The 25,826-nt window shown below is 56.8% G+C and overlaps 1 protein-coding gene and 1 non-coding gene across 3 annotated transcripts; one reads left to right on the top strand and one right to left on the bottom strand.

The window, feature by feature from the left end:
• Nucleotides 1–762: 762 nt before the first annotated feature.
• CCM2 (CCM2 scaffold protein) lies at nucleotides 763–20,173 on the bottom strand. 2 transcript variants are annotated; one of them, XM_033088778.1, is made up of 10 exons: nucleotides 20,028–20,173; nucleotides 10,900–11,073; nucleotides 6,582–6,665; nucleotides 5,999–6,182; nucleotides 5,327–5,463; nucleotides 4,568–4,703; nucleotides 2,458–2,515; nucleotides 2,058–2,193; nucleotides 1,749–1,887; nucleotides 763–1,074 (listed from the first exon to the last, which is right to left on the bottom strand). In XM_033088778.1, exons 1-10 carry the CDS (start codon nucleotides 20,055–20,057, stop codon nucleotides 800–802), a joined length of 1,353 nt encoding a protein of 450 aa, XP_032944669.1. In that variant the 5' UTR covers nucleotides 20,058–20,173; the 3' UTR covers nucleotides 763–799. The 2 variants fall into 2 exon arrangements, with proteins under 2 accessions (XP_032944669.1, XP_032944670.1); XM_033088779.1 differs by lacking the exon at nucleotides 20,028–20,173 and having other exon boundaries at nucleotides 5,999–6,279; nucleotides 10,900–10,917.
• Nucleotides 20,174–23,099: 2,926 nt separating this feature from the next.
• On the top strand, nucleotides 23,100–23,231 carry LOC117012596 (small nucleolar RNA SNORA9). Its single transcript, XR_004421200.1, has one exon. It is a non-coding gene; the product is annotated as a small nucleolar RNA SNORA9 (small nucleolar RNA).
• The last annotated feature ends 2,595 nt before the right edge of the window (nucleotides 23,232–25,826 follow it).

Genomic DNA, 25,826 nt, shown 5'->3' with positions numbered 1-25,826 from the left:
GCTCTGCCCGCCCTCCCCTCAGCGTCCTGCAGTCACCGCCAGGGTCTCCCAGGGTGGAGGTGCTTTGCGGGGCAGGACCCACAGTCCAGGCTGCACCCGAGAGCCACTCCCACTGCCTCTGCGCATCCCCCAGGGCACAGGAGGGACCAAGCCCCAGGGGCCCACCAGCCTCCCAGAAGACCAGGACCCTGGTCTCCATGATGACAAGCTTAGGACAGGGGTGGTGCTTCTGGTGGCAGGGAGCAGGGTAGGGTTTGCTTTGGAGACCACTGGTGATGGCCAGTGAGACCTAGGAACCGGGGTCTTGGGCGTGGGGCCAGAGGCCAGCCAGCACCCCTCAGAGAGCCCGGTGCCTGACAGTGAGGCCTGACACACCCACAGGTGGCCAGGACACCTGCTCCAGGCCCCACATCCAGGAAGGAAAAGCCCCTACCTGACCCTCCCCGTTGGCTGGCTTGGGCAGCATCAGCCGAACGGCAGCCCTGGGCATGTGGGTCCTGGGCAGAGGCCAGAGTGGACACCCAGCTCCTGCCAGGATCAGAAACACGCTGGCAGCCAGAGATAAATTATTCACATTGCAGTAAACTTCTTTTAAAGTCTCTAAGAGTTTCAATGGGTTGTCATGTGCAAAAGCGACAGCTGTCCAGGGTCTGGCCCACAGGACTCGCCCGGTGCAGGCCGTGTGCAGGCGGCTCAAGTAGCCCCCGTCCATGCACCAGCGTCGCCGTCACAGCAGAGGGCCAGATGCAGCACTCACAAGGGGAGGGCGGACTGGCGGGCACTGACCCTCCCGGCACTGTCAGGCCGAGTCCTGGTCCATGCTGCAGCCCAAGGCCTCGATGTCATTGCTGATGTCCGAGATCATGCGGTCCCACTCGTCCCCCTCGGAAGGGGCCGACTGGTCGTCGCAGCTGCCTGCCGTCCTGTTCCCGTTGGAGGTGGAGGTGGAGCTCAGGGCCCGCCGGCAGCGGCCGAAGCTGTCGGTGATGATGCCACGGCCGTCCTTCACGCCAATGGTCTCCAGGAAGTTCTCGAAGTGCTGGCTGTCCTTTTCAGGGATGAAGGGCCGCAGACCTAAGGACACATCGTATGCGTGACCCTGCGCCAGCCAAGGCATCCTGTCGTCCTGGCAGGCAGGCGCCCGCACACACAGCTGGGAGCTCAGGCCCAGAGGTGTCCTTATGCCCTGGTGAGCTCCCAAGGCCGCCACCCACCCTGGGAGGGCATGGGTGCCCCCAGCTGAAGGAGTGCTTCTCAAAACGTCCTGTTGTAGAAAAGCCCCCTGCCCTCAGCCCCTGGGTGGGGCTGCTGGAGCGCTGGGACACTGTGCCGTGGTCGCCCTGTGGGGGCAGGTTTCCAGGTGGAGGAGATGGGCGGGGCAATGGGAAGCTGATGGAGGCCTCCAGCGAAGCGCCCCCATCTGGGGGGGGGGGGGGGCCCCACCTCCAGACAGGAGGCGCCTCCCATGTGAGAACAAGGTGGGAGGCCCCTCTGGCCTGGGGTCAGGGGCCTCAGACCTCCGGCAGCAGCGGATGAGGGCACAAGCGGCGTCCTGAGACCGTTGGGGGCGGAGCCCAAGACGCTCGTCAAGCAGCCTGTTCTCTAGGGTCAGTGGAGGGAGGCACAGCGCCTCCAGGGTCCGCCCCAGCAGTCGGGCCCTGGTAAGGGCTGGCCCCCCAGCTGGCAGTGGTGCCCTCCCCCAGCACACTCCACTCCCCCCGGCAGAGCCCTCCCTCCCGCGGGCTCACCCAGCAGCAGGAACTTGCGGCTGTCCCCGTAGAGCTGCCGCAGGCTGATGCAGAACTCATGCACTGAGGCCCCGTCACGGTACTCATGCAGCAAGGCGGCGAACTGCTGGATCTCCTGCGACGACAGCTTGGTGCGCAGCTGCGGGGGCAGGCGGGCAGAGGTGACGGGGAGCCACGCTGTGCCCTCCGCCCACGCCGCCTGGGGCCTCCGTGCCTGGGGCCTCTGGGAAACACACGTGCGGGCCCAGGGACCGGCCCTCCGCGGCCCCACGCAGGCCTGACAGCAGGTGGTCCCGCAGCACGGCCTACCGTGAGCATGTAGTCTTGCAGCAGCTCGGCGGCCGTGGCACTCAGCTCGCTCTCACTGGCAGCCTTGGCGTGGGGCACCGTGGACACACAGAAATTCAAGGGCAACACACCTGTGTGCACGCACTCGGGGAAGGAGCTGCAAGGACACGAGCCGTGGGTGTGCGGCTCCAGCCCTGCCCATCCCTGTGACACCCTGCAGGACCCAGCTGGCACTGGGGGTCAGGGTGGGTGACAGGAAGGGGCCTGCTGTGGAGGGGGGGACCCGGTGAGAGGACCACACAACCACGCAGAGAGGGGCCTGGAAGGTGACAGGGCCTAGCAGGGTCTCACAGGAGTGATGACATCACCAGTGTGACCTTGGGGACCTCACGGGGATGGGAGGTGCGGGCCAGGTGCTCACAAGGTGCTGGCGTCCGTCTCGTAGGGTTCCTTCAGGTCCACCTTGGTGGAAGAGTCATCTACGGAAATGCAGAGCGACCTGCGGTTAGTCGGGGCGGGTGGCAGTGCAGGGCCAGGCGGGGGGCAGGCGGGGCGCAGGCGGGGGGCACCGGCAGGCCCAGACAAGGCAGAGTCTGGGCCTTGGGGAACTCCTCCTGGGGCTTGTGAGACGCACACCTGCTGGCCTGGGCCGAGGGGCAGGGAGGGCTCCCCAGTGGCCAAGGACAAGAAAAGGCCCGTTTGTAGGTGGGGGCCCCACCAGCAGGGTCCTAGGGCCTGTATTACTTGGTCTTCTCTGCACTCCCCAGGGTCACCACGGGCCACTTCCAGATGAGGAACTGAATCACTGGTCACGTGCCTGCCCATGTCACACGGCAGGCAAGGGTAGAAAACACAGTTGGAACTGCCAGCTGACCCCCAGCCTGGACCCAGCCCAGCTCCACGTGTGGACGGCTGCTCCCCGAGAACAGACACCCTCAGAACAGCAAAGGGCCTGGTACACAGCCACTCCTCGGGAAACACTGGACAGTGAGCTCAGGACTGTATGGCACAAAGCGTGAGGGACACGGAAGCACCGTTCCATGTAAGTGAGCGGAGAGGCAGGTGACAGTGTGGGAATGAGAGGAGGAAAAGAGATGCTGCTGGCGGTGGCAGCAAAGTCAGTGTGGCGGGCAGAGCAGCAGCCCCCACAGGCGTCCGCGCCCACTCCCGGGACCTGAGACTGTTAGGTGACATGCAGTGGGGAAGGAGGTGGCTCCAAAGCTGACCTAACAGGGAGGCTGTCCTGGGCCGTCCGCTGGGCCCTCCACTGTGGAGAAGGGGCAAAGGAGCAGACACAACAGGGACATGAGGTCATACCCACACCCCTGCCGCTGTGAAGACGGAGGAAACCCCAGAAGCTGGAAAAGGCAGGAGCCAGAGGGACAAGCCCGGCAGCACCTGACCCTGGCCAGGAAGACTCGCTGGACTCTAAGCCCCAATCTGTCTGAGCTGTGAGATCTGGATGACCTGTGACAGTGGTACAGGACAACTGACACGGAAGAAGCCAGCAGAGGATGCGAGCGTGAGCGTGTGCAGTGTGTGCGAAGGGTGTGCGTGTGCAAAGGGCCTGACGCGGCCCCAGCTGCATACATTGTGTGTTTGCTTCGTGAACGCTCCTCTCTGTGTACATTTTAGTAAAAAAAAATCTTATTTAAAAAAAGACCCTATTGGAAATTGTAACGCATAGGGCCAAACCAATCACACTGAAACTGAATGTTTACGGCTCAATAAACCACAGGCTACTCACTGGGGCAGCTGTTGGCCGCTGGGCCTCAACCTCCCCAGACACCAGAGGACAGACTGCCCGCCTTGTCAGCATTTCTGGGGACATGTGCCGGGAGGCGGCAGGGGAGCCAGCTCTGGGACAGGTCCCCTCAAAAAGCCCCCAACACACAAAGGGGGACTCTGCAGGCTTCGCGCTACCGGCTGACACGTGAGCCCTGGGGAGGGGGCAGGGCAGGATGTCCCTGCACAGAAGGTGACCCTGATCCTGGGCTGCAGCTACAGGGTCTCCCATTTCCCTTCTGTGCATCTAACACAGCAGCCATGAAACCTCCATGAAAACACAGACTTGAAAGCAGAAGGTTTGGCTGAAGTGGGCTGTATACATGCAGCACACGTGCAGCAGCAGGTGGAGGGAGTACTGCCTTCAGGCCCCCACGCCCCCCTCCGCAGCCTTTGTCCTGGGAGGGCCCCCACTGACCACGAGCCTGGGTGGTCTGGAAGCAGGGTGCTCACAGCCACTGGCAGCCCCAGCACTGGGAGCACCTCCTGGCCCCCATTCTGAGGGAGGTGAGTCAGCCACAGGCAGTTCCAGAAAAAGTGCTCTGGCCCCCCGTTATGCAGGAAGTGCCCAGGCTGGCCGTCACCAAACCTGCGGTGCACGTGAACAGTGCGTCTGGAACCAAGGTGGTGACTCCAACCCCCAGGACCTGAGGGCAGTGGCAACGTCCCTGCACAAAGACGCTGCCCAGGCGGCATCTCGGGGGACCTGGCTCCCATGTGGCAGCAGCCCCACCGCCCGCACTCACCACTGTGGAGGGACAGGTGGTGGGTGGGTGTCGAGGCCCCGTCAAATATGGCTCTGTCCAGGAAGTCGATGGTGGACTCCGTGTACACAATCTGGAAGACCTGCCCAAGCAGGGAGCACAGCTCCTCCGCGGCCACCTGCCGTGGGGACAGGGCTGCACCTCGCTGGGCGGCTCCCAGGCCCAGCCCCTCATGGGTGACCAGCCCACACCAGGACGCTGGCTGCAGCACCTCCCACTGCCCTGGCTGGCCAACCCCCTCGCCCGTCCCAGCCTCGGGAGGGGCTGAGCATCCCCCACAGCACGCCTCACACACGAGCTGCTGAAGCAGGGCCCTAGGACTCCGGGCAATTTCTGGAGGGGCTGCTGGTGCGGACAGGCCAAGGAGGTGCCCCTCAAGGAGGAAATGCCTGGCTGGAAGGATGCTGATCAGGAGCCACCTCAGGTGGGGCCCGGCTACTATCGTCTCACAGACGTGGACACTAACCAGAAGGGGACCAAGATGCTCCCCAGGGCTGCTGGTCCTCACGTAACTAAGGGGCCTCAGGCTTTAACTTGCCAATCCCAGGAATCTCCCCACAGGGCACAGCTTCGGGTGCAGGAGAAGCCACCACCATCAGCAGGGGAGACAAGGGCGAGGCCTGGGGGCCTCGGCCAGGTGTGGGAGAAGAACTTGGGGGTCTCGGCCAGGTGGGAAGGGGGACCTGGGGGTCTCGGCCAGGTGGGGGGGGGAGGCTGGTCCCAGTTCCCAGCCCTGCTCACCTTGCTATCTGTGGCCAGGATCACCAGGCAGCATGCCTCCACAGGCCCCACTCCACTCTCTGACAGCGAGCCTGTGGTGAGGCCTCTGGAACTTTCCGCACATAGACTCTGGCTGGGGGAGATGCCGGGGTCCTGGGCTGAGAAGCCAACACCATAGCAGGTTAGGGCAGGTGGGGAGATCGACAGCAGGCTCTGGGCTGTCCCTGCCTGGCTCAGGTGAGGACAGGCCACACACCCTGCTCGGCCTTCTCTAAACCAGGGCAGGAACAGGTGAGAGCCCCGCCGTGTCCCTCGGCCTGGAACGCTTCTGCAGGAGCACCAACTCAGACACACCCGGCAGCAGGCTGGCCCCACCATCTGCCAACTGGGTGACCTTTGCCGGTCCCTGTACCTCCAAACGCTGGTTGGGCTGAGGCCTAACCAGAGTCCTGCTGCCTCGACCAGGACAACACCCAGTGTCCTGCAGGGGGCAGTGCTGGACAGAGCACAGGCCCGCGAGGCTCGAAGTGACAGTGGCCGGACTCAGCACTGTGCCTGAGGACTGGGGGACAGAAGGGCTGTCCGGTGGGCACAGTGGGCAGCAGCGGCTGACCCAGGACTGCAGACCCTGAATCCCCTCAGCGGGGAGCGCGCGGCTCCTCCCAAGGTCCCACCCCCACCCCAGGTCCGCACCTGTCTTCAGCACCACCAGATGCGAGGCGTCGTCCCGCACGTAGGACACGGCAGCGATGTCATGGATGGGGACCCTGAGGATGGTGTCCTCCCCGTCCCTCCAGGCCAGCTTGACGTTGTAGGCAGACAGGCTGATCACCGCATCGTGCTCCTGGGTTAAGTGTCCGGGGAGCTGGTGGGCTCTCTGGAAGCGACCACAGGGCATCAGGCACACGGAGCCGGCCTGGGCCCAGGGCCTGGCCTTGGTCACCACGTGGCCTACTCCGCATTCACTTTCAGACCTGTGGTGCAGGGTTTGCCTGATTGAAAACGTGAAGTTTGAAAACAGCCCCAAACCATGAGGAGCACGTCTGGGGAATAAAGCTCCTGCTCAGACCGCGGAACTGACTTTACGTTCACGGGCACCCACAGCCTGAGGTACTGTGTCAGCCCACACAACCATGAGCGCCCAGGTCAGAGAGCGGGGTTGGGGGGGGAAAAGGCAAGGGTCAGAGGTCAGGGTTGGGAGGTGGAGGCCGAGGTCAGAGGTCGGGTCAGCAGTGAGAAGGTTGAGGGTCAGCGGTCAGGGTCGGCGGCAGATTACCTTTGCGCTATCAATGAAATGCAGGATCTCGGTCCTACTGGAAGGGTTCAGGTATCCGGGTATGGATGTTAACTGACCTAAGTACTGAGAGAGAGAGGAGAGACACAGTCTGTGAGGAGGGGCACAGCCAGCCCTGCTGGATCCACAGGAGCACTGCCAGCCTCACTCCTGCCACCAGCCCACTGCCGTGAAGCAAGGCCCATAGGAAGGGCTCTGAGTGCTGAGAAGGCGGTGCCGGCAGGGGGGCACGCCGCACTTGCGGCCACACTGCGTCGGCGCTATCATGAGTCCTGCAAGGTCATTAACCTGACCGCACGCACCAGATGCACAGCGCAGGCAGCGGGGCGAGGACTGCCAACAGAGGCGAAGTGACACGTGGCCACGAGCACCTGGCTCAGCCAGGTCTTCCTTCAGCACGTGGGAGGTCTGAAAGAGGACACGGCACGTGTCACTAGTGCTCACGCCATGTCTCTACCACTGACACGGGTTGTCATAAGTTTGTAATGGTTACTGATTCCTTCCCAGAACAGACCTCCTGCACGCAACACTTCCCAGTCTTTCACCAACTCGCATATTTAGGGTCACTGTTACAAAGGGGTGACACTGGACTTCCGACCACAGCTCGACATGTAAAGAGCTTGGAGGTCGTCATCATCCCGTGATCACAAGAAAAAAGCTGCACAACTCTTCTTCGACCCATCAGAGAACGAGACAGTACGGTGAATGCTGCCCTTGAGACTGAGGAGAGTGACAGGGCGCCAAGTGCCGGGACCGGGCATCCACGGGTATTAGACAACAACTGTGGGACCAGGAGCATGGGCAACAAAGAAACAGACAAACTGACCTTCGTGAAAATCTAAAAATTGTGTACATCGAGACACTATCCATACAGTAAAAAAGCAACCTACAGAATGGCAGAAAATATTTGCAAGTCATGTCTGATCAGGAGTTAATACCCCAAATGTATAGAGAACTAGAACTTAACAACAACAAAAAACTCCTGATTCCAAAACGGGCAAAGGCCTTGAATAGACATTTCTTCAAAGAAGACGCACACATAAATGGCCAATAAGCCCATGGAAAGGTGCTCAGCATCACTGATCACCAGGGAAACACAAATCAAAATCATAATGAGATACCACCTCACTCTAATAGGATGGCTGTCATCATAAAAGAAAACAAACAGAAAGCACTATGTGTTGGACAGGACGTGGAGAAATGGGGACCTCATGCCCTGTTGGTGGGAATGTAAAATGGTGCAGCCGCTGTGGGAAATGGTATGGAGGTTCCTCAGAAAAATTAAAGCTAGGGCGGCAGGATGGCTGTGTTGGTTAGAGCGCGAGCTCTCAACAACAAGGTTGCCGGTTCAATTCCCACATGGGATGGTGGGCTGGGCCCCCTGCAACTAAAGATTGAAAACGGCGACTGGACTTGGAGCTGAGCTGCGCCCTCCACAACTAGATTGAAGGACAATGACTTGGAGCTGATGGGCCCTGGAGAAACACACTGTCCCCCAATATTCCCTAATAAAAAAATTTAAAAAGAAAACAAACGAAAACCCCCCCAAGCTTTCTTGAAAAAAAAAAAAAAAAAAAGAAGGAAAATGAAAACTGGAGCTACCATATGACCCAGCAATCCCATTTCCGGGTATTTACCCCTTAGAACTGAAAGCAGGGTTCACAGCAGCACAACTCACAGCGGCTAAAACACGGAAGCAACACAAGTGTGCATCGGCAGATGAAGGACAAACAAAACGTGGTGTGTATATTTATATATACAAATATTATTCAGCCTTAGAAAGGAAGGAGACTCTGACCCGGGCTACAGCAAGCACAGACCGCGGGACATTGTGCTGAGTGACATAAGCCCGTCACAGACGGACAAATCCTGTGCATCCTCGTACAGGAGGCTCCTGCAGGAGTCAGTTCAGAGACAGACAGTAGATGTGGTGCCAGGGGCCAGGGACGATGAGAAAGTTCTGGAGATGATGGTTGCAGAACTATATGCATGTACCTAATGCCACTGAAATTTACCCCTAAACATGGTTAAGATGGTAAATTTTACATTAAGTGTATTTTACCACAATAAAAATAATTTTATCTTATTAGCTTTACTTAATAACTTCATTTGTTAAAACCTTTTAAATCATAATGATTATACTGTATATTAGCTATCAGTCTTAGCTTTCCATCATCCAAAATAATTAATTTTGTATTTTCCTTCAAATGGCGGATACTATGCCTAGTGCTTTGCCGAAATGAAAGCGCCCTGGGGCTGTGTCTGCAGGACAGCGCTGGGTCTGTCCACCTCCCAGGGTTGAGGACACAAGTCAGCTCTGGTCCCCTTCCTCGCCGAGCCACCATGCTCTAAACTCAGCTGACAGACCTCCAACGAGGCCTCCTCATTCACAGAGGCGAGTCCTCACTCATCTGAGGTTTTTTCGCTGTAAAATATTTATTGTAAAACAACCTTTATCAATAAAGGAAACAGCAGGTCTCACTGGTCACAACTCCAGGAGGGATAGCCTGCAGACAGTTCTCATGGTCCTGACCGCACGCAGGCCCTCCTGCGGTGCTGTGGGGTGGGGGGCAGCCCACACCCTCTGTGGGAGATGTCACAGGGCGCTGTGCAATGGAGGACACAGCCTCCGAGGATGGCTGTGATGGATGTGAGAAACCAAGGGGACATCTGACTGCCGGTCACATCAGCTCGGTCAGCCCAGGTACCAGTGAAGACAACACAGCAGCCGGTCTTGGTGAGCTCACCACTTCAGCTTCAGCAGCGTAAACTGTTTCCAGAAAAAACTGCCATCGTGTTCAGTGAGCCCAGGTCAGCCACCCTGCAACGTCTGCTTTGGCCTTGAGGGACAAGTGTCCGCGGGCATGCGCCCTGCTGGGCGGGGCACAGCGGGGGGTGCCCTTGTCCACGGCCTTGTCCATGGCCTGGCCTGCAGCAGTGGCCTAGCTGAGGGTCAGAAGACAGGATGCCTCCCAGATGCCTCACTGGTTCTTTTCTGGGCCAGACCGCGGAGCCCCGGCTTCGATCTGCGTCCTCCACTCTCGCAGTGCTCTCCAGCTTCCTCAGGAGGCGCTCTGGGCTCGCAGCTCCTGGACTGACTTCCGGGTCACTGTGTGTGACCCCAGTCTGAGCCACGACCCTCGGTGGGTTCTGCGAGGTGCTCGCGTTCCTGTCTCTGTGAGCTCCTCCCACCCTTCTCCCCGTTCTTTCTTCTCCTGAGTCTGATGCTGACCTCCTGGGTTGATCTGATAACTTCCTGGTTTCTCTCTTGCATCTTTTCTTTACTAATTTTCTATCTCTTTGTCTTTTGCTTAGTCTTTCTGGATGATTTTCTTGACTTCACCTTTCGCCCCTGCTAATGAATTTTTAAATTAAATGTATTGGGGTGACATTGGTTAATCACACTGTAAGTTTCAGGTGTACAATTCTACAACACATCACCTGTGTCCTGCACTGTGTGCTCACCACCCAGTCTAGCCTCCTGCCATCACCATGTATTTAGCCTCGTCCTCCCTGTAATGAACTTTTAAGATGTACAATTAAGATACTTGTAATTCCAAAGGCTGTTGTCTCCACCTTTTCTTCATTTTAAAGATTTTATTTCATCGTTCACAGTGTTTCCTCTTATCTTTCTGAGAATATATGTTTTTATTTCCCCCCTATTTTCCACATTGTTGCTGTTTCATTCGCATTTACCTCCTGAGATTGTCTTAGGCGCTACCATCAGGTTAAATGTTTTCCCCAAATGCACACAGGCCCCGGGCTGCCGGCAACACGGCCATGCGCACAGGCCACCCCGACGACTGGCTGTCTCAGTACGGAGGCAGCACCTCTACAGCAGTTCAGCTCCCCCAGAAAAAGCACCCCCAGCACTGTCTTGCAGGAGAGGCCTGGTTCTCACCATCCTCATCCACACACAGTCTTTCACTCAATTTTCTGCTCTTTGCTCTGGGTCTCCCCACCATCCTTGGTGCTAGGTATCCCCACGTCTGCTCCAGGACACCTCCCCGCTCCCCTCATGCCGGCCAGGTGCAAGTGGTCCCCGCCAGGACACAAAGGGCCCTGCGCGCTGAGCCGGCTCCGCCTGCTCCAGGCCTGCATCGCTGCTCTGCGCAGGGCCCCCTTTCTGTTCTCTCTGACCTCATGGCTCTGCTCCTCTGTATTCACTTATTGGCTGTCATGAGTTTGGGAGAGGGACTATCCACAAGCGTCCCGGCACAGGCTGGACGGCATTCGGGAGACCACGCGCACAGGGCAGCTCTAAGCCTAGCCAAGGAACCGAAAGGCAGCAGGCCCTTACCTTCACCTCCTTCTCGATGTAGTCGCTCAGCAGTCTGTCGGGCTCCACTCGCTCAGGCACGGACAGCACCACTGTGTGCAACGGGCGCCGCTCTGTCACCTTCTCGTGGGCTTTCTTGTCTCTGCTCTTTTCACCTTTCAGGAACACTCGTTTAAAAGGCGACACGATTCCAGGCTGCAGGAAGAAATGGCAATGGATGCAGCTATTACTCACGTAGGCTGCACATCTGCCCGTGGCTAACACGCAGAAGCGGCCACAAGCAGCCTGTCCCCTGCAAACGGGTGCTGGCCATGCCACGCTGTGGAGGACAGCACTAGACGCCCAGGCCGGTGGCCGGGTTCCCTGGGCCAGCTCACACCAGCGGGGAGCCTGAGCCTTCACCTGTTCCCCTGGAAGGTCAAGGGCCAATTCTCAGCGAGGGGGAAGAGCGCAGAAAGGGGGGGATTGCCCAGACAACAAAATATAGCATCATCCGACATCTTGCTCCACTGGTCACTTCGCCCCAGGACCTGAGGGCGGGGCAGGTGTGGCCAGGACGGTCGTGACGGTAGCCATTGGCAGAAGTCCCCTGCCTTTCCTCATGTAGGAACACAGCATGAGCTTCCTCTGCCAGGCCCTCGGGGGCTCCGGGCTCAGGGACCAGTGTTGGCGACCTCCCACCTGGTCAGTGTCTAGATGGCCCTGGGGGCTAATACTATAATCAAAGTAAATGTCAGAGCAAGAGTTGGGGGTGGGAGCACGGGGTGAAGCCTGCCCGTGAGCCCAGGAGGCCTGCCCGTGTCCCTTTAACAGCGAGAAGCCCTGCAGTCCCCTCCTTGCCCCACAGCATCCCCGCCGGGGCAGAAGCAAAAGCCACTTAATGAACGTTTGTCTGAGGCCTATGCAGGCCACACATCGGGAAGGCCCTGCAGGTGCATGAGGTGCAGTCCCCACCCTCGGCAGTCTCAGTCACACAGGGGACATACGCCCAAAGCAGATGGACAGGAACTACATCCACAGTGAAATCACTGGCCCAGAGCCGCCACGGTGAGCTTCACCCCAAGTGCCCTGTTTGTAAAGGTGCCGCCTGGGCGACCAGGCCAACGGTGAGGAATCGGCTGCGGCAGGCGTGTGGGGCGTGGGGAGCTGCCCCTACAACCGGCCACACACGACCCCAGCTGAGCATGGACTCAGCTTTTCCAGAAACAATGAGCAAAAGGGCACCTTAGGGTTTGGGGCTGGTGTTACTTTTGCACATGAAATGTAAAGGGAAGTTCTGGCTGAAAACGAAACAGGAACCATGAAGGACATTCTGACACAGAACCAGGGCTGCAGTAACTGAAAGTGGATGGCTTAACCCACCGGAGGTCTCCCGATCACAGCTTCTGAGGGCACTGTTAGGCTTGCAGTCTGTGGGCACAGAGTCCCAGAGAGCAGTTTCCAGGCTCTCGGCCTCACATGGAGGGGTGCTGGCTCGGGTAGTAGATGGCCATCAGCTGTGACCAGTTAGCCATTAGCCACTAATATAACTGCCGCGGCTGAGCTAGGAGGTTGGTCAGTTGGTTGGCAGAGAAGCGCACAGCGGATTGCGAATGACACGGTTAGCAAGTAGATGGTGGATCGTGATGATCCTACTTCCTGTGTCTCGCGCAGCCGCCAGCGAGAACATGTTGTATGACTCCCCTATCCCTGGCTGTGTTGTTGTTCCCTTTTGGCCTCACCATGTCCTGCGTTCTTGTGTGGGGAGCGGGAGCTGGGACCCCGTATAACACAGTCATTCACCCGTCACTGAGCAAGACATTTCCTGAGCCCCAAGGTACATCATCACCATAATGATCTTTGGGTCTTTGACCCCAAAAGACAGAAGCACCAGCTCCACCCCAGAAGGAGCACGACGCTTCGCGATGGAGCCCGGCCAACCAAGAGAGGCCTTTCTCAGGAGCTGCACAGGCCCCACAACACGTAGGACTCAGAGCCCCCAGCCCTGCCCGATATGAGCCCCACCACAGACACTGCCCTGGGCCATGTGCTCCTCCCAGGCTGTGGACGCGCTTTCTCCTGGCCTTTTCCCAACTCATGCTCCGACTCGGACCTTGGGTCCTGAGCACAAGGCCACGTGTAGACTGCTCTTTCCCGGCGGCCCTGACACCTGCTGCCTCTCATCCCTTCAGCTCAGACAACCCACAAACAGCTGCACACCTCACCACCGTCCACCCAGAGCCCAGTTCTCAGACCCGGAAGCCAGTGGAACACCCCCATTTTCCCAAACCAGGGGCCATGGGGCCAGGTCGTCTGGGCTCACGATGCCCCTGGGGAACCAAATGATCATTCTAGACAGTTCTCCACACGCCAGCTCGCACCCACCTCGTCCTCCATGGACTGACCCTTTGGGAAGGCTGTCAGGGGAGGGATTTCTGGGGAGAAATTCTGGTTCCTCTCTTCCTCTGCCAACAGGCACCGTGCATTCACCTGCTCGCTCTGATCTTGTTGAAAAATATGGTTAGATGTGAGCCTCCCTCTGAAGAGAGCAGTGAGAGAACCGGAAGAACCGAAACCACAGTTTCCGCCCCCACCCTCCCCAAGCTGCTTACTGGAGTCCCGAGAAGAGATGACAAGGCAGCAGCACCCACAGCGGCGAGGGAGCCAGCGTGTCCCCTCGTCCGAGGGCCAGCATCGCCTTCCAGAGCCACCTGTGTGTTTTCTCCTGAGAACTGTTCCATCTCCTGCTTGTCGTTTCCTCGTTCTATTCTTAGAAGAACCTTATAAACGGGACGTTTACCTCTTGTGTGACAAGCTGCAAATATTTTTCTGGATCTGTTGTCCTTTCACTTTGCTTGTGCTGATGTTCTCAGGTCTTGGGTCACTGCACTCACTGCTTCTGGAGTTTGAGGAATAGGTAAGAAAGCGTCCTCATCTTCCAGGTCACTGAAGAATCACCCACCTTTGTGCCTGGTACTTCTATGGCTGGTTTGCTTTTATCTAAGTCTCTGAACCGTCTGTTCTGTGTCCTGGGGTGCAGTAGGAAGGGTGGACCTACTGTGTTCCTTTCCACACGCCTGCCCAGGTGCTGGCGGCCGTCACTAATCAGATGCCCCGGGTGGTGGGGTGCCACTTTCCTGCCCCTCGGTCTCCCTAAGCAGTGCTGTGCCTGCATTTTCTCCTGTTCCTGCTCACGGGACAACCCACAGCTTCACTGGGCATGACAGCCTGACCCGGTCTGCGTCGCTGCCTCCTGCTCTTCTTTTTCGGACATTTTCTGGCTGTTCTTGTTTGTTTGTAACATTGTAAACCAGACCTGACTACAGAGTTAATGGTCACGGCACACAGGATATATTAGATTCTTGGAAAACACTAGCACAGAATTTTCAACTACGGAATAAAGAGTCAAATAAATAAGTTTCTCTTTTTCTTCGCAGACAAGTAACAACATAGGTGACACAGCACCTCCCAGCACGAGCGAGTGACACCCACACTGGGTTTCCCTGAAGACCAGTAACGCAGCGGATCACACTGCCGGTTTCCACACACTTGCAGAATTCACCTGTTCTTCCCGCCCCCTGGGTTACGAGACCCACACCGCAGTTCACCACCCTGAGCTGCGAACAAAAGCCCAAATCCCCACTTCCCACTTATTAGAGAGGATTGTTTTCACCACACACATCCAATACCTGCGATCAAATGCCCTAGTTCTTAACACAATCCCACAAACCACTGCACTCAGACGCACTTAGGGGAGAACTGTCACATTTTTGGCACTGGCACAGAGCTAAGGGAAAAATCTTTTTATTTCTACTAAAGTGACACATCCACATCTCACCTTCCTCACTCTGCGGCCTGTGAAACCTGAGCAGCGCACTTGAGGAACAGCAGCTGTCCCCATGGTGGGTCAGAGGGAGGGATGACCCTGAGAGCCCAGTGAAGGAACCACTGTGCTCCGGCACGGCCGGCCCGGGCCACACGACAGGCCCACAGGAGTGCACCCTGGACATGCACAGAGCAAAGGGCGGGTGACCCGCCACGCTGAGTCACCTGTCCACCCGTGTCTGGGGCCCCGGTGGAGCCCAGGTCCTCAGCTCTAGGCCAGATGGAGGCCAGGTCCCAGCACGTGTGCAGTCCCAGCCCACAACTACCACGTTAGACCCTGTCACAGTAGCCTGCCGGCCTGGGCTTGCTTCAGAGTTACCTGCTGTCCTTGTCCAGGGACAGAGGACAACAGACCACAGCTCAAGCAGCACACACTCCTCCCCTCCCAGGGCTGGAGGCTGCTCGGTCAGTGCAGGTCTCTCTCCTGGGCTGGAGCCGGTATCTTCTCCCTGTGTCCTCACAAGCTTGTCCCTCTGCCTGCACACCCCTGGGGTCCCTTTGTCCACGTTTCCTCTTCTTACGAGGATGTCGGTCCTATGGGACGGGAGCCGCCCTGGTGACCTCATTTAACCTCACTCACCTCGTCCAAGCCCCATCTCCACACACAGACCCACTCTGTGGTGCCGGTGCCAGGGGTAGGGCTTCCACACCAGAACTGGGGGGACGCTGCTCGGCGCACAGCACCAGGAGCAGGGGGGCACGACTGTGCCTGACGTCAGGGCCCGGTGACATCTCATGATTTTCTCTACACTTGGGCTTGAATTCTTCACAACAGAAAGTTTCCTTACGCACTCTTGTCACAGCACGCTTCCTAACGGTCCCCCTCCCCTGTCCTCTGGGCTCCGCTGCAGGCCCTGTGGCCCCCGAGCTCACTGTGTCCCCAGCATGTGTGCCGGCACACTGCCGATGAGCCATCCTCAGAAGGAGAAATGAAAACCCCCAGCGGCTCCAGCTGCAGGCAGGGCCCAAACCAGACCCCCCACGGCCTTCCCAGCACTCGTCTCACTCGACCTCCCCTGCTCCTGAAGGTCACACCACGTCTCGTGTGGAAATCGCAGGTGCCCTCATCTCTGAAACACTAGCACTGGCCCTCGTCTAACGCCACGTGAGCAGCTCACTCTCCAACGAAACGCAGTCCTCAGCCACCTTCTTGCTGTTCTCAGCATGTCACCGGCACTCAGCTAGTAACAGGATGATTCCACGCTGGTCAGGAAAGCGACAACACTGACTGCTGACTCCTGGCTCACTGCCGTGTGGATGAGCGCCACTGCTGACAAAAGTGACAAGGGGACCAAACCTGCTGGCTACGAAGCCACTTGTCCCTGAGCTCACAGGGCAGAGTGCTGAGTGGCCCTCTCCACACCACCCTCCCCTCAAACGATGCTCCGAGCAGTAAAAGAAGCACTTCGAGGTCCCGATGTGCTTTCTAAATCTCCTCTGAGACGGTCCCTGGATCACAGGATCTGACTGAGAGGGACCAGACAGTTCCTTATGTTGACAATTAACGAACACACAGCGCTATGTAAATGGTAACTCCCCGACCACAGGAACAAGTGTGACATTTGCTAGTCTGTCTGGACCGTCCACCAGCCGCCTGACCTACGGTCTCCACCTGGCACCTCCTGCCTGCTCTTCTGGCCGCCTCGCCCTGGGGCTCCACGCTGCCACCCAAGAATCACTGTGCCAACTATCCGAGAGCAAAGATAAAACGAGGTAGAGGCTCAAATTCACTCTGTTAACCCACGTTACGGCTGTGCCGGCTATAGGGTCAATTTAGTTTTAAAAGCAACTTAGTAGGTCATGACCTACTCTCTTTAATGAAAAAACGAAAACAAAACAGAATTTTTAAAAATTGGAGCACATTACTTGTAGGAAGTATTGTCTCTTTACACTTTCATTTCAGCTATGCAAATGTTTACACACACATGCGTGTACACACCAAGGAGAAAGCATGCCTGCCTGATGGCTGAAGTTACAGACTTTTAAAAGTACAGACTTTTAAAAGACGCTGGTCGAGCTCAAGCTTCCAGCCCCTTGGACACTGGCTGAGGGATGATTTGGTAGTTACAGGAGCTGAGAAGCCAGGCCCATATATAACCTCTGGGATCTTTTCTCCCCACCTTTTATATGGAAATTCAAAAATTCATAAAAGTAGACAGAATGATGAATAATGAATACCCACTGCAAAAACATTCAGCTATCTCCCCTCTTTCTTTTTCTAGTTTAAGTAACACCAATCTCAGAAATCTTGTAATTTTGCCTACAAAAGTCTCAGCATGTGTGTCTATCACATAAAACTTGACAAAACATAGCACAAATATTAAACTGAATGAAATTAGTAATAATTCCTTATACGTAGTATCCAATCCTACATTTCCAGGGTAGCTTATCACCCCTTTTTTATTTGAACAATGTAAATAAGGTAGATCGATATAAAAATACTAAATTTGTTTAGGCTGAAATCACGGCCACCAGCAATGCGACCTACAGCCTGACAGCACTTTCCACGGGCTGCTCATCTGAGTCAAATGTTTCTATAAAATGTTACATGTCCAATGCAAGTGTGCACACAAGTGTACACGGGTTTCTTACAAAAGGAGTTACATCCTGTTGGTGTCAAAACACGTGGAACTCGGTCCGTTTGTAAGGAGGCAGCTTTATGCTCCAAACCGCGAATTAGGACTTGTGGTCTGAAAGGTACCAACCAGTCAGTGGCTCCAGGGACACCCGTGCAGGAGAGTGGCCCCCAGCAGGCCCATGCCTCTAGCATCCAGCAGACTTCTCTGTCCACACGCTCACCCCCAGATATGCCAGCACCCACCCACCTCCCGCCAGCTCCTCCCACATGCCATCTCCTAGCTCCTTCCACGGGGCATGACAGGCTCAAGTCACCCCCATTCTGTGTGCCAAGGTAGCCTGAGAAAGCACAGGATCATACTTGGGGCCACTGGACATGAAAACCGCTCTGACGTGCTGGTTCTCTGGCAGCTCTCAGTTTCCTGTCCTGAAGAATTAGGCCACGTTAGAACCAGCCTGAGTAACTGCTTGATGACCACCCAGACAAATGTCTGAAGACCCGAAGAGGCCACCCATCCACATTTTTACAGGTTTAAAACTGCATTTTGGGAAGGTCATTTAAATGTCCAGCCTGGACTTCCATAAAACTATTAAGTCCTTACTCCTGCTGTTTTAGCTTGAACTTGTGTATACGGTTTAAAATAGGTGTCTCTGGTTAGTCCACCACAACTTAAACACCAAATTTCATGAGCTGGAGTTGACCTCACACTGAACGGGGGAGCAGAGCAGGAAGGGCCCACCAGCGTGGGGTTGGCACAGCAATGGGTGAAGTGTGCGAAGTTGTGGACTGGGTAGGACTCCATGCCCTAGGGCGTGCAGTCTCCAGGGCAAGCAGTGGGCCCTGTGGGAAAATGAGCTAGGGCAGTGGCAGAATACAGAGAAAACAGAAAACTCCTGGCTTAAGCAACTATGTATCCTCTAATAGAAACAATGAATCTCTTCTAATAGAGACAATGAAATTCTTCAGTAACCCTCTCTATGCGGAAATCTTTCCACTGTCCCCAACTCCAAAATTCTTGAGTTTTACTAGCTTTTCACTTCTATTCCACAAACTCAGGAATGTCTTACTGCCTCTGTCTGTCTCTCAACGTTGCTGAATGTTGTAATGTTTCTACCAAAGCTGGTAGAAGGTTCTAGAAGAAATTCAGTCCATCCCATCCTTCCCTGTCACTGACAGGTTAGCACCCACTTGAAAGGGTAGGTGCTAACGTGTCAGTGACTCTCCTTAGCAGGTAGGAAGAGAGTTTGGCCTAAGTGTGCAAGATGCTGTGTGGCCAGGGCTGTTCCTGTGCTGGCACTGAGCTCACCATTACAGAAGAAGGCTGGTGGCCAGGAGTGCTGGTGACACGCCATGTACGGGCCCTGGCCTACCTGGCTGTCTGAGACAGGGAAGGAGGGAATTGACTGAATTTCTTCTGGAGCCTTCTACCAGCTTTGGTACAAACCTTAAACTCAGCTCTCCCCCTTTACAGGGGGCAGCATCCCTCTGGGGACTAACGCTTGAGGCTGAATCACTTCCTTGGGCTGTTTTCCAAACATAAACCATCTTTGTACGTAGGTATCTGCAACAGCTACTGCACTAAAGTTAGATACGTGTGTTCATAACATAGAACAACGAGCGAAGACAGTTGAGAGAAGCAGCACCATGCACCACCTGAACAGCACTGGATGTTGTGCAGCTCTTTAAAGTGGGGAGCCTTGTAAAACAGGGCGATGAGGAAGTAACTCCAGTGAAGGATACAGCCGGCTCTGAAGAGCAGGGGGTGGGAAGGTCACAGGACTCATCAAAGTCTGTTTTAAACTTAAACATGAAAGTGCAGACACACACGTTTATTAAAATGAAAATGATAGGTAAGACACTTATGCAGGTTATAAAGCCTGTATTTGAAAAACTAACAACATTTCTTGAAACCCATTTTCCATTTTAATGGTAACTTAGCCCACGTGGTATTTCAGTCTCAACATGTTGAGCTTCTTTATCAACTACTCTGGCCCATAATTAAAGCCATATTTTAAAAACTACATAAACTAAGGAGCCTCTTGAACTATGTCCGAAATCCAATTGCCAAATGTAACGTCACTGAGATCACTTGGATGTCATTCGGGAGACCAAAACCCAACCCGGGAACAGGCTGTGCAAGGCTGGACCGTGGGCAGCCTCAGCTTTTACTTCATATCAAAAATCTGAAGGCACTAAGCAGCAAATGTTCCTACATTAAGCTTGCACCCAATTGTGTCTAAGATTCCAACCCTGGAGGACTCTTCCGCCCCTAAGCAGGGCCAGCTCCTCTGCGGCCCTGGCCACTGCCCCCGGGGCAGGCCAAGTGGAGAGCCTGGCTTTGGGGGAGTTACTGGCCGGAAGGGGCGGAAAGGCGTGGCTCCTTCCTCCCCCGCCTGGCCGGCCGGCAGAGGACCACCTAACCGCATTGTCCCGGGCCGCGCCTCCTACCCATCCGCGGAGACCCGCTCCCGCCGCCCCGACCCGGCCTGACCGTGCGCCGCCCACCCGGCCCGGCCTGCCCGCCACGCTCACCTCCAGTATGTGCGCCCAGACCTCCTTTCCCCGGGCCTCCCCGCGCCCCGCGCCGGCAGACCGAAAGGCTGCGGGACGGAGCCTCGCCAGTGCCCCCGAGCCCCGGCCCCTCCGCCCTCCGCCGCTGCGCTCTGGGCTCCAGCCCGCCCCCTGCCCGGCCCTCGGGAGGACGCACCTTCTTGCCCTTCTTGCCCTCCTCCTCCATGTCGCCGCGAGCGGTCCCCGTGGCCCGGCCCGCCCCGGGAGCCCCGCGCCCCCCGCGGCCGCTACATGCTCGCCCTGGCTCCGCGGCCGCCGGAGCCGCGTTCCTGCGCCGCCCGCCCGCCGCCCGGCCGTCGTCTCCACCCGCGGCCGCCAGGGGCCGTTAGCGCCCGGCGCCCCGCACCCCGCACTTCCGGGCCCACGACGCGATCCCGCCCCCTGCGAGCGGCCCCGCCCCGCGACCCCGCCCCCAACCTTTAGGGGCGGTGACAACGCGCCTGCCCTGCCCCGCCCTTCAACGGCCTCGGGAGCGCGCCTGTGGGCCCCGATCCTGCCCCACTCCGTGGGGGGCGCGAGAGCGCGCCTGCCCCGCCCCCAGCCCGGCTTCATTAATTTGCTAGAGGGCTCAGAGAACTCAGGAAAAGTTTACTTACTGTTTACCAGTTTGTTATAAAAGAATATGATAAAGCATACAGATAAACATCCAGATGGAAGAAATGCCTAGGCCAAGGTAAGCGGGAAGGAGAAGGAAGCCTCTCACCCTCTCCTAAGGGCCCACTATACCCGCTCCTCCATGTGTACACCAATCCAGAAGCTCTCCGAACCTCACTATTGAGATTTTTATGGCGGTTCCATCACCACGTAGGCATGATCAATTATTAACTCCATCTGGAGGATGGGGGACAGGGGACAGGACTGAAAGTTCCAAGCTTCTAACCATGGCTGGGCCTTTCTGGTGACCAGCCCCTATCCAGGGGCCACCAGGAGTCCCCTCATTAGAACAAAACACACTCTTGTCACTCAGGAAATTCCAAGGGACGTAGGAGCTCTGTGCCGGGCACCGGGGGCAGAGACCCACGTGTGTGCTTTCTGTTCTCACAGCCTGACCTGAGGCTGACGCCCTCAGGCTGCTCCTGCATGCACAAGCCCACATGCACAGGTGAAGTCCTGCCCACAATGATCAGAAGGTGATGGTTAGGGAAATAAATGAGGACCAACCAGATAAGAAGGAAAAAAAGTTATTTGTACAGAACCTGCTATAGTGAGGGAGTCGGCCCCCAGCACTTGCACTTGGCGAGAGGCAAAGGCAGAGAGAGGAGGAGAAGAGCTCCCTGATGGAGAAAGGGGGCTCAGGTGCCCTGATGGGGGCTGTGCGCCCGGGGAGCTGGGTGGCTAAGTACGATTGGGCATCCCGAGTGATTGGTTAGGGGAGCGTGTCTGGCTTTCTCTGATTGGTCCTAAGCTGGAAGTGGGAACAAAAATTAAGGAAGCTGTCAGGTGTTGACCAAGTCCTAGCCATTCGGCTTGTTCGCATTGTTACAGTTACTGTGTGGCTTCCTGTGTTGTCACTACGGAGAGCAGCCTGTATCCCCCAAGTGTCACTTACAGAAGCTGGCTGCCAGGGCGGGCTGCTGCAGGTTGTGGGTCAGAGTTCTAGTTTTATTAACGGTCTGGCCATTGTTTGTATATTCAGCCTCTCATGACAGACACCAATGAGACCAGCGGCAAGGTTAACAAAAACAGTATTTCCCTCAAGGTTACACCTCGGCGGGAGGAGGTCCCTAACAGCCTCCTTCTAACAGCCTCCTTCTTTTGCGTGGTCACTGCTTCGCTTTCTTACCAGCAACCTCCCGAACTGCCTGGTGGCCCCACCTAGTGAACAAAAATGACTGAGACCCCATTCTTAAGCGTTAATGTGATGCACATCACAGACAACGCGCTAAAAGGATGCCGAACGGAAATCAAAGTGGACACGACCCATTACACTAGGTAGCTTGTGCAATCCGGAGTCATGTGACAAGGGCGGTTCTTAACCTCTCCGGACACCAGGACATGGTCAAAGTGAGGGTCCTTGGGAAACATTTCTGGGTTGTGAGATGAGCCGCGGGTTTACTTAGCCATTAGGGATTTGCGTTCACTCGAAAAGGGCAGAGAATGAAATTCTGAAAGCAAAGGGGTGGGGTCCTTCCCCGACTTTGAACACGGAGACCCAGCGTCCCTCTGCACTTGCGGGACTGCTGCCGGGCCGCGCCCGGACCCCGTTCCTTCCAAGGCCCGCTTCCTCGCCTTCCTGGGTCCCCGTCCCCGCCCAGGTTGGCAGGCTCGCGGCGCGCCCAACCCCACTCGAGCACTGGACTTGAGCTCCTGTCCCGACCGGGACAACGGAGATGCTCAACAACCACGCTCCAGGGCTCGCTCGGCGCCCCGTGCGGCGCGCGCGGCTTCCGGCGTGTTGCGTGATGACGCAAGTGCGTAGCGTGTGTGGCGTGCCCAGCGTGTATGGCGGCAGCCATGACTGGAGGCTTCGGCGCGGCAGTGTTTCCGCAGGACGCTCCTGCGTGTTCGCTTCATCCGTGGCCATCGAGGGTCCCAGGCGGGTCCTGCCGTCTGCTGAGACCAGGTGAGGGTCGTGGGCCCGCGGGAGGGGTCTCCAGCCCGGCCCTGAGGGCCCGGTTCGGAGGACACCTGCGGCCTGCGGGGTAAGGACAGTGCTGGCGGATGGGGTCGCGGGACTGGCCTCCCCGTGAGACAAGAAGCAGGGGCGCCGCGAGGCGGGCCGCAGCTGAGCGCGCGCCCCTCCAGTAGGGGGATGCCCCCTCCGCAGCAGGTCTGCGGGGCGTTGCTCTGTGAGCCGCCTTCCAGGACTGGGCACCCTCCGCCCTACTTCATGGGTCTTTACTGGACCTGCTTCTGCATCTTGTCTGTGGTCCCTAAGTGTGGTTTCTGAGCTGTAGAAGAACATGGAAGAAAAAGCTATTTTGTGCAGTAAGGCGATGATACCGATATTTCTGGGGTCTGGTAAGTTTTGGAAGCTCTGCTCTGGAATTGCAGGCTCCCAGGGAGTGCAGTTAGCTGCTGTCGTCTCGGCTTGATGAAGCTGCCTGTCCCGAGGCTCGTCCCCCACTCCCTTAGCCAGAAAGGGTCTGTGTCTGGAGTGCATTCCTTCTGCCATCTGTCAGTTACCTGCGCCCTGTCTTCAGGGCCCGCTGGTGCTCAGTACAGTACAGCCCTCTGCTCAGGGCTTACGGGCGTGAGGGACGGTAGGCTGCAAGCCTCCAGCGTGCATGGATCTGTGGTGATCCTGTGCATTCCTACAGTGCTTGCAAGAACAATTCGAAACGGTTTGAGGCCTTGCCCTGCCGCATCCAGAGCAAGGTTATAGAAATTTCGGACAGTTGTTTGCTCCCTTTGGCATTTGCACTGCCTGACGTGGTACCACCACTTGCCATGCACGGTTAAACAGAAGTAAATGTTAAAATCTAGGTTTTCCTTCATAGCACCCACATTTCGGGTGCTCAGTAGCCACAGTTGGCAAATGGCAATGAGACTGCGGTCATAAAACAGCCACGTTTTTGTAGGAGTTGTTTTGGACTTGGGTGTTTGCTACATTCTAGGCTTATTGCAGGTTTTATGTTACTGTATCCTGAAAATGAAGCTCTGGGAGGAGGGGAGGGGTAGAAGTGGGCCCCTGCAGGGAGGGGTTGAGCCCTGACCTGAGGGACTGAGGGTGCAGAATGATTACAGTTAGCATGGTAACCAAAGAGCCAAAGGTGAGATCCTGCAGCGGGACCAGTGGCTGATGATCCTAGTGTGTGTGCTGATCTGAAAACCTTGTGCGAGGGGAGAGCACTAATGTTTACTGAACTCCTGTTTTGTGCCAAACTTCTCCCCGCCCTTCTTACTCCCCCCCCCACTCCAGTTCAAGCCGTTGTTTCTCAGTGTAGTTGTGTAGGACACAGCTCCCTGGCCCATGCTGGTGTTATGAGCCTTGCGCTCCCTCCGGCAGTCGCTGGTCATCCGTCGGCCGCTCATGGCTACACACAGTAACACTCAGCAGCCCACGGCAGCTCACGCAGACCTCCCGCTGCTCACATCTGCTCACGGCAGCCCAGCTCCAGGGAGAGCCGTTGTTCACAATCTTAGCTGTAGAGGGCGCAGCTCACTGGCCCGTGGGGGAATCAAACTGGCGACCTTGGCACTCCAACCACCTGAGGCACCAGGCCGGCCCTGTGCCACACTTCTTAATTCCTAACCCAGTTTAAATCTTTTTTTAATTAAAGTTTATTGGAGTGACAATTGTTAGTAAAAGTTACATAGATTTCAGGTGTATAATTCTGTATTACATCACCTATAAGAGTTTAAATCTTTGAGGACCACCATGAGGTGGTCTTAGGTCCACTAGCGGTGGGAGACCCACTGTCAGAATTGCATGTCCAGGGCTGCCCAGCCAGAAACTGGCAGGTTAGGAGTGGATGCGAGGCTTCTCTAACCCTTTGGTCTGCTCTTTCCAAGGATGCCAGAGGTGGGGCGTGGAATCTACAAGTGGGAGGAGGCTGGGGTTGGAGGGATGGCCTTTGGCCTTGCTTTGGTGTAAGGGCCGTTGGGTGCAGTCAGTGCTGGGCCAGGATGGAAAAAGTGGCCACGTGCTCACGGCGGGGCAGCACCGCTGTGCCTCTCTGGATGGTGGAGTCACACCACACCTTCCCCCGTGAAGGTCGAGGCTTCCAGCAGACTCAGATCTCTCTCCAGTCCAGGTGCAGATGCTGAACACACCGGCCTCCGCGGGGCTGCCGTCAAGAGACACCTCTTTCTCTGTGAGTCTTGGGAGCAAGGCGCTGACTGCCCTTTGGCCCTGGAGGCCTTCTCAATGTTGTTCAAGTGACAGACAGCCTTGGGGTGTCTGAGCAGGGTGGCCCAGAACAGAGAGCAGGTCCCCTTGTGTCACCCTGTAGGAATTGGGGCTGGTGCTCTGACTCCTGCTGACCGGTAATCGGCTGCCTGTGCCTCTAGTCGAGTCTGGAGCCTCCTACCAGCGTCAGCCTCCATGAACTTGGCGGACCTCGTCAGCAGCAGGGAGGGGGGGTCAAACCCTTTATAGTTTCCGACACGTGCCCCCCCCCCAGCAGACTCTGCTCTGTGTCCCTGCCCAGCACATGACACTTGGTGTGTGTGTGTGTGTGTGTGTGTCCCTCCCTCAGTGTTTCAGCCCCAGAGACCCCATCATGTCAGAGCTGGAAGGCACCTGAAAAGAACTCCTCCATTGGGTGGCTGTCAGGCTGTTCCGGGGGTCTGCAGTGGTAAGTGCAGGTGGGGTCTGGCCTAGCAGGTCACTTCACTTGTTTTATATGTTAGTTTTCCATGAGTGCCCCAACCCACCTTCAAAAGCATCCACTTGTTCTGACTGTCCCTGTGGTAAGTCAGGTGACTGAGTTGCAGAAAGGCTGATTGACTTCAAACTCACAAGACCATTTGTGGACAGTTAGTTGTCTGGTACCAAGGCTCATGGGCCCTGGTTCTTTGTCAGGGGTTTGATTGCCTTTGTGGTGTTGGACTCGACGTGCAGCCTTTCCCCTGGAATCTCCTAGGTGGGTCGTGTGTCATCCTACAAAGGGCAGGCTGCCTGCCACGGAGTCTCCCTTGGGAGTGGGCCCCACTTTAGTTCTGTTAATGTCACTCGTGGCAGTTGGCATTTATAACAGTCCCTGGCCACACGCTTACGTCACTTGATTTTCACAGAGGCCTCCAAGGTTTTCCAGATGGGGAAGTGGGTGCTGAGAGTTGGGGACCCATCCCTGTGATACACCGAGTGAGGGTGCGGCAGGATCCGAAGCCAGGCCTTGGAGCCTCACCTCCCTGAGCAGGTGGGTCCCTGGCCTCCCACGCTCCCCTTCCAGGAGGAGTCAGAAACTCCTGGGTCTTGGCTGGGTTGTGAGTGGCTCGGGGCCTGGAGTGCATGTCCGACTGACATTCTGACCACAGGTTCGAATGCTGT

This window comes from Rhinolophus ferrumequinum, chromosome 20 (genome assembly GCF_004115265.2).
Source record: "Rhinolophus ferrumequinum isolate MPI-CBG mRhiFer1 chromosome 20, mRhiFer1_v1.p, whole genome shotgun sequence".
NCBI lineage: Eukaryota > Metazoa > Chordata > Mammalia > Chiroptera > Rhinolophidae > Rhinolophus > Rhinolophus ferrumequinum.
Note: the sequence above shows the minus strand (reverse complement) of the source record. Positions and strands in the feature narration are given on the sequence as shown.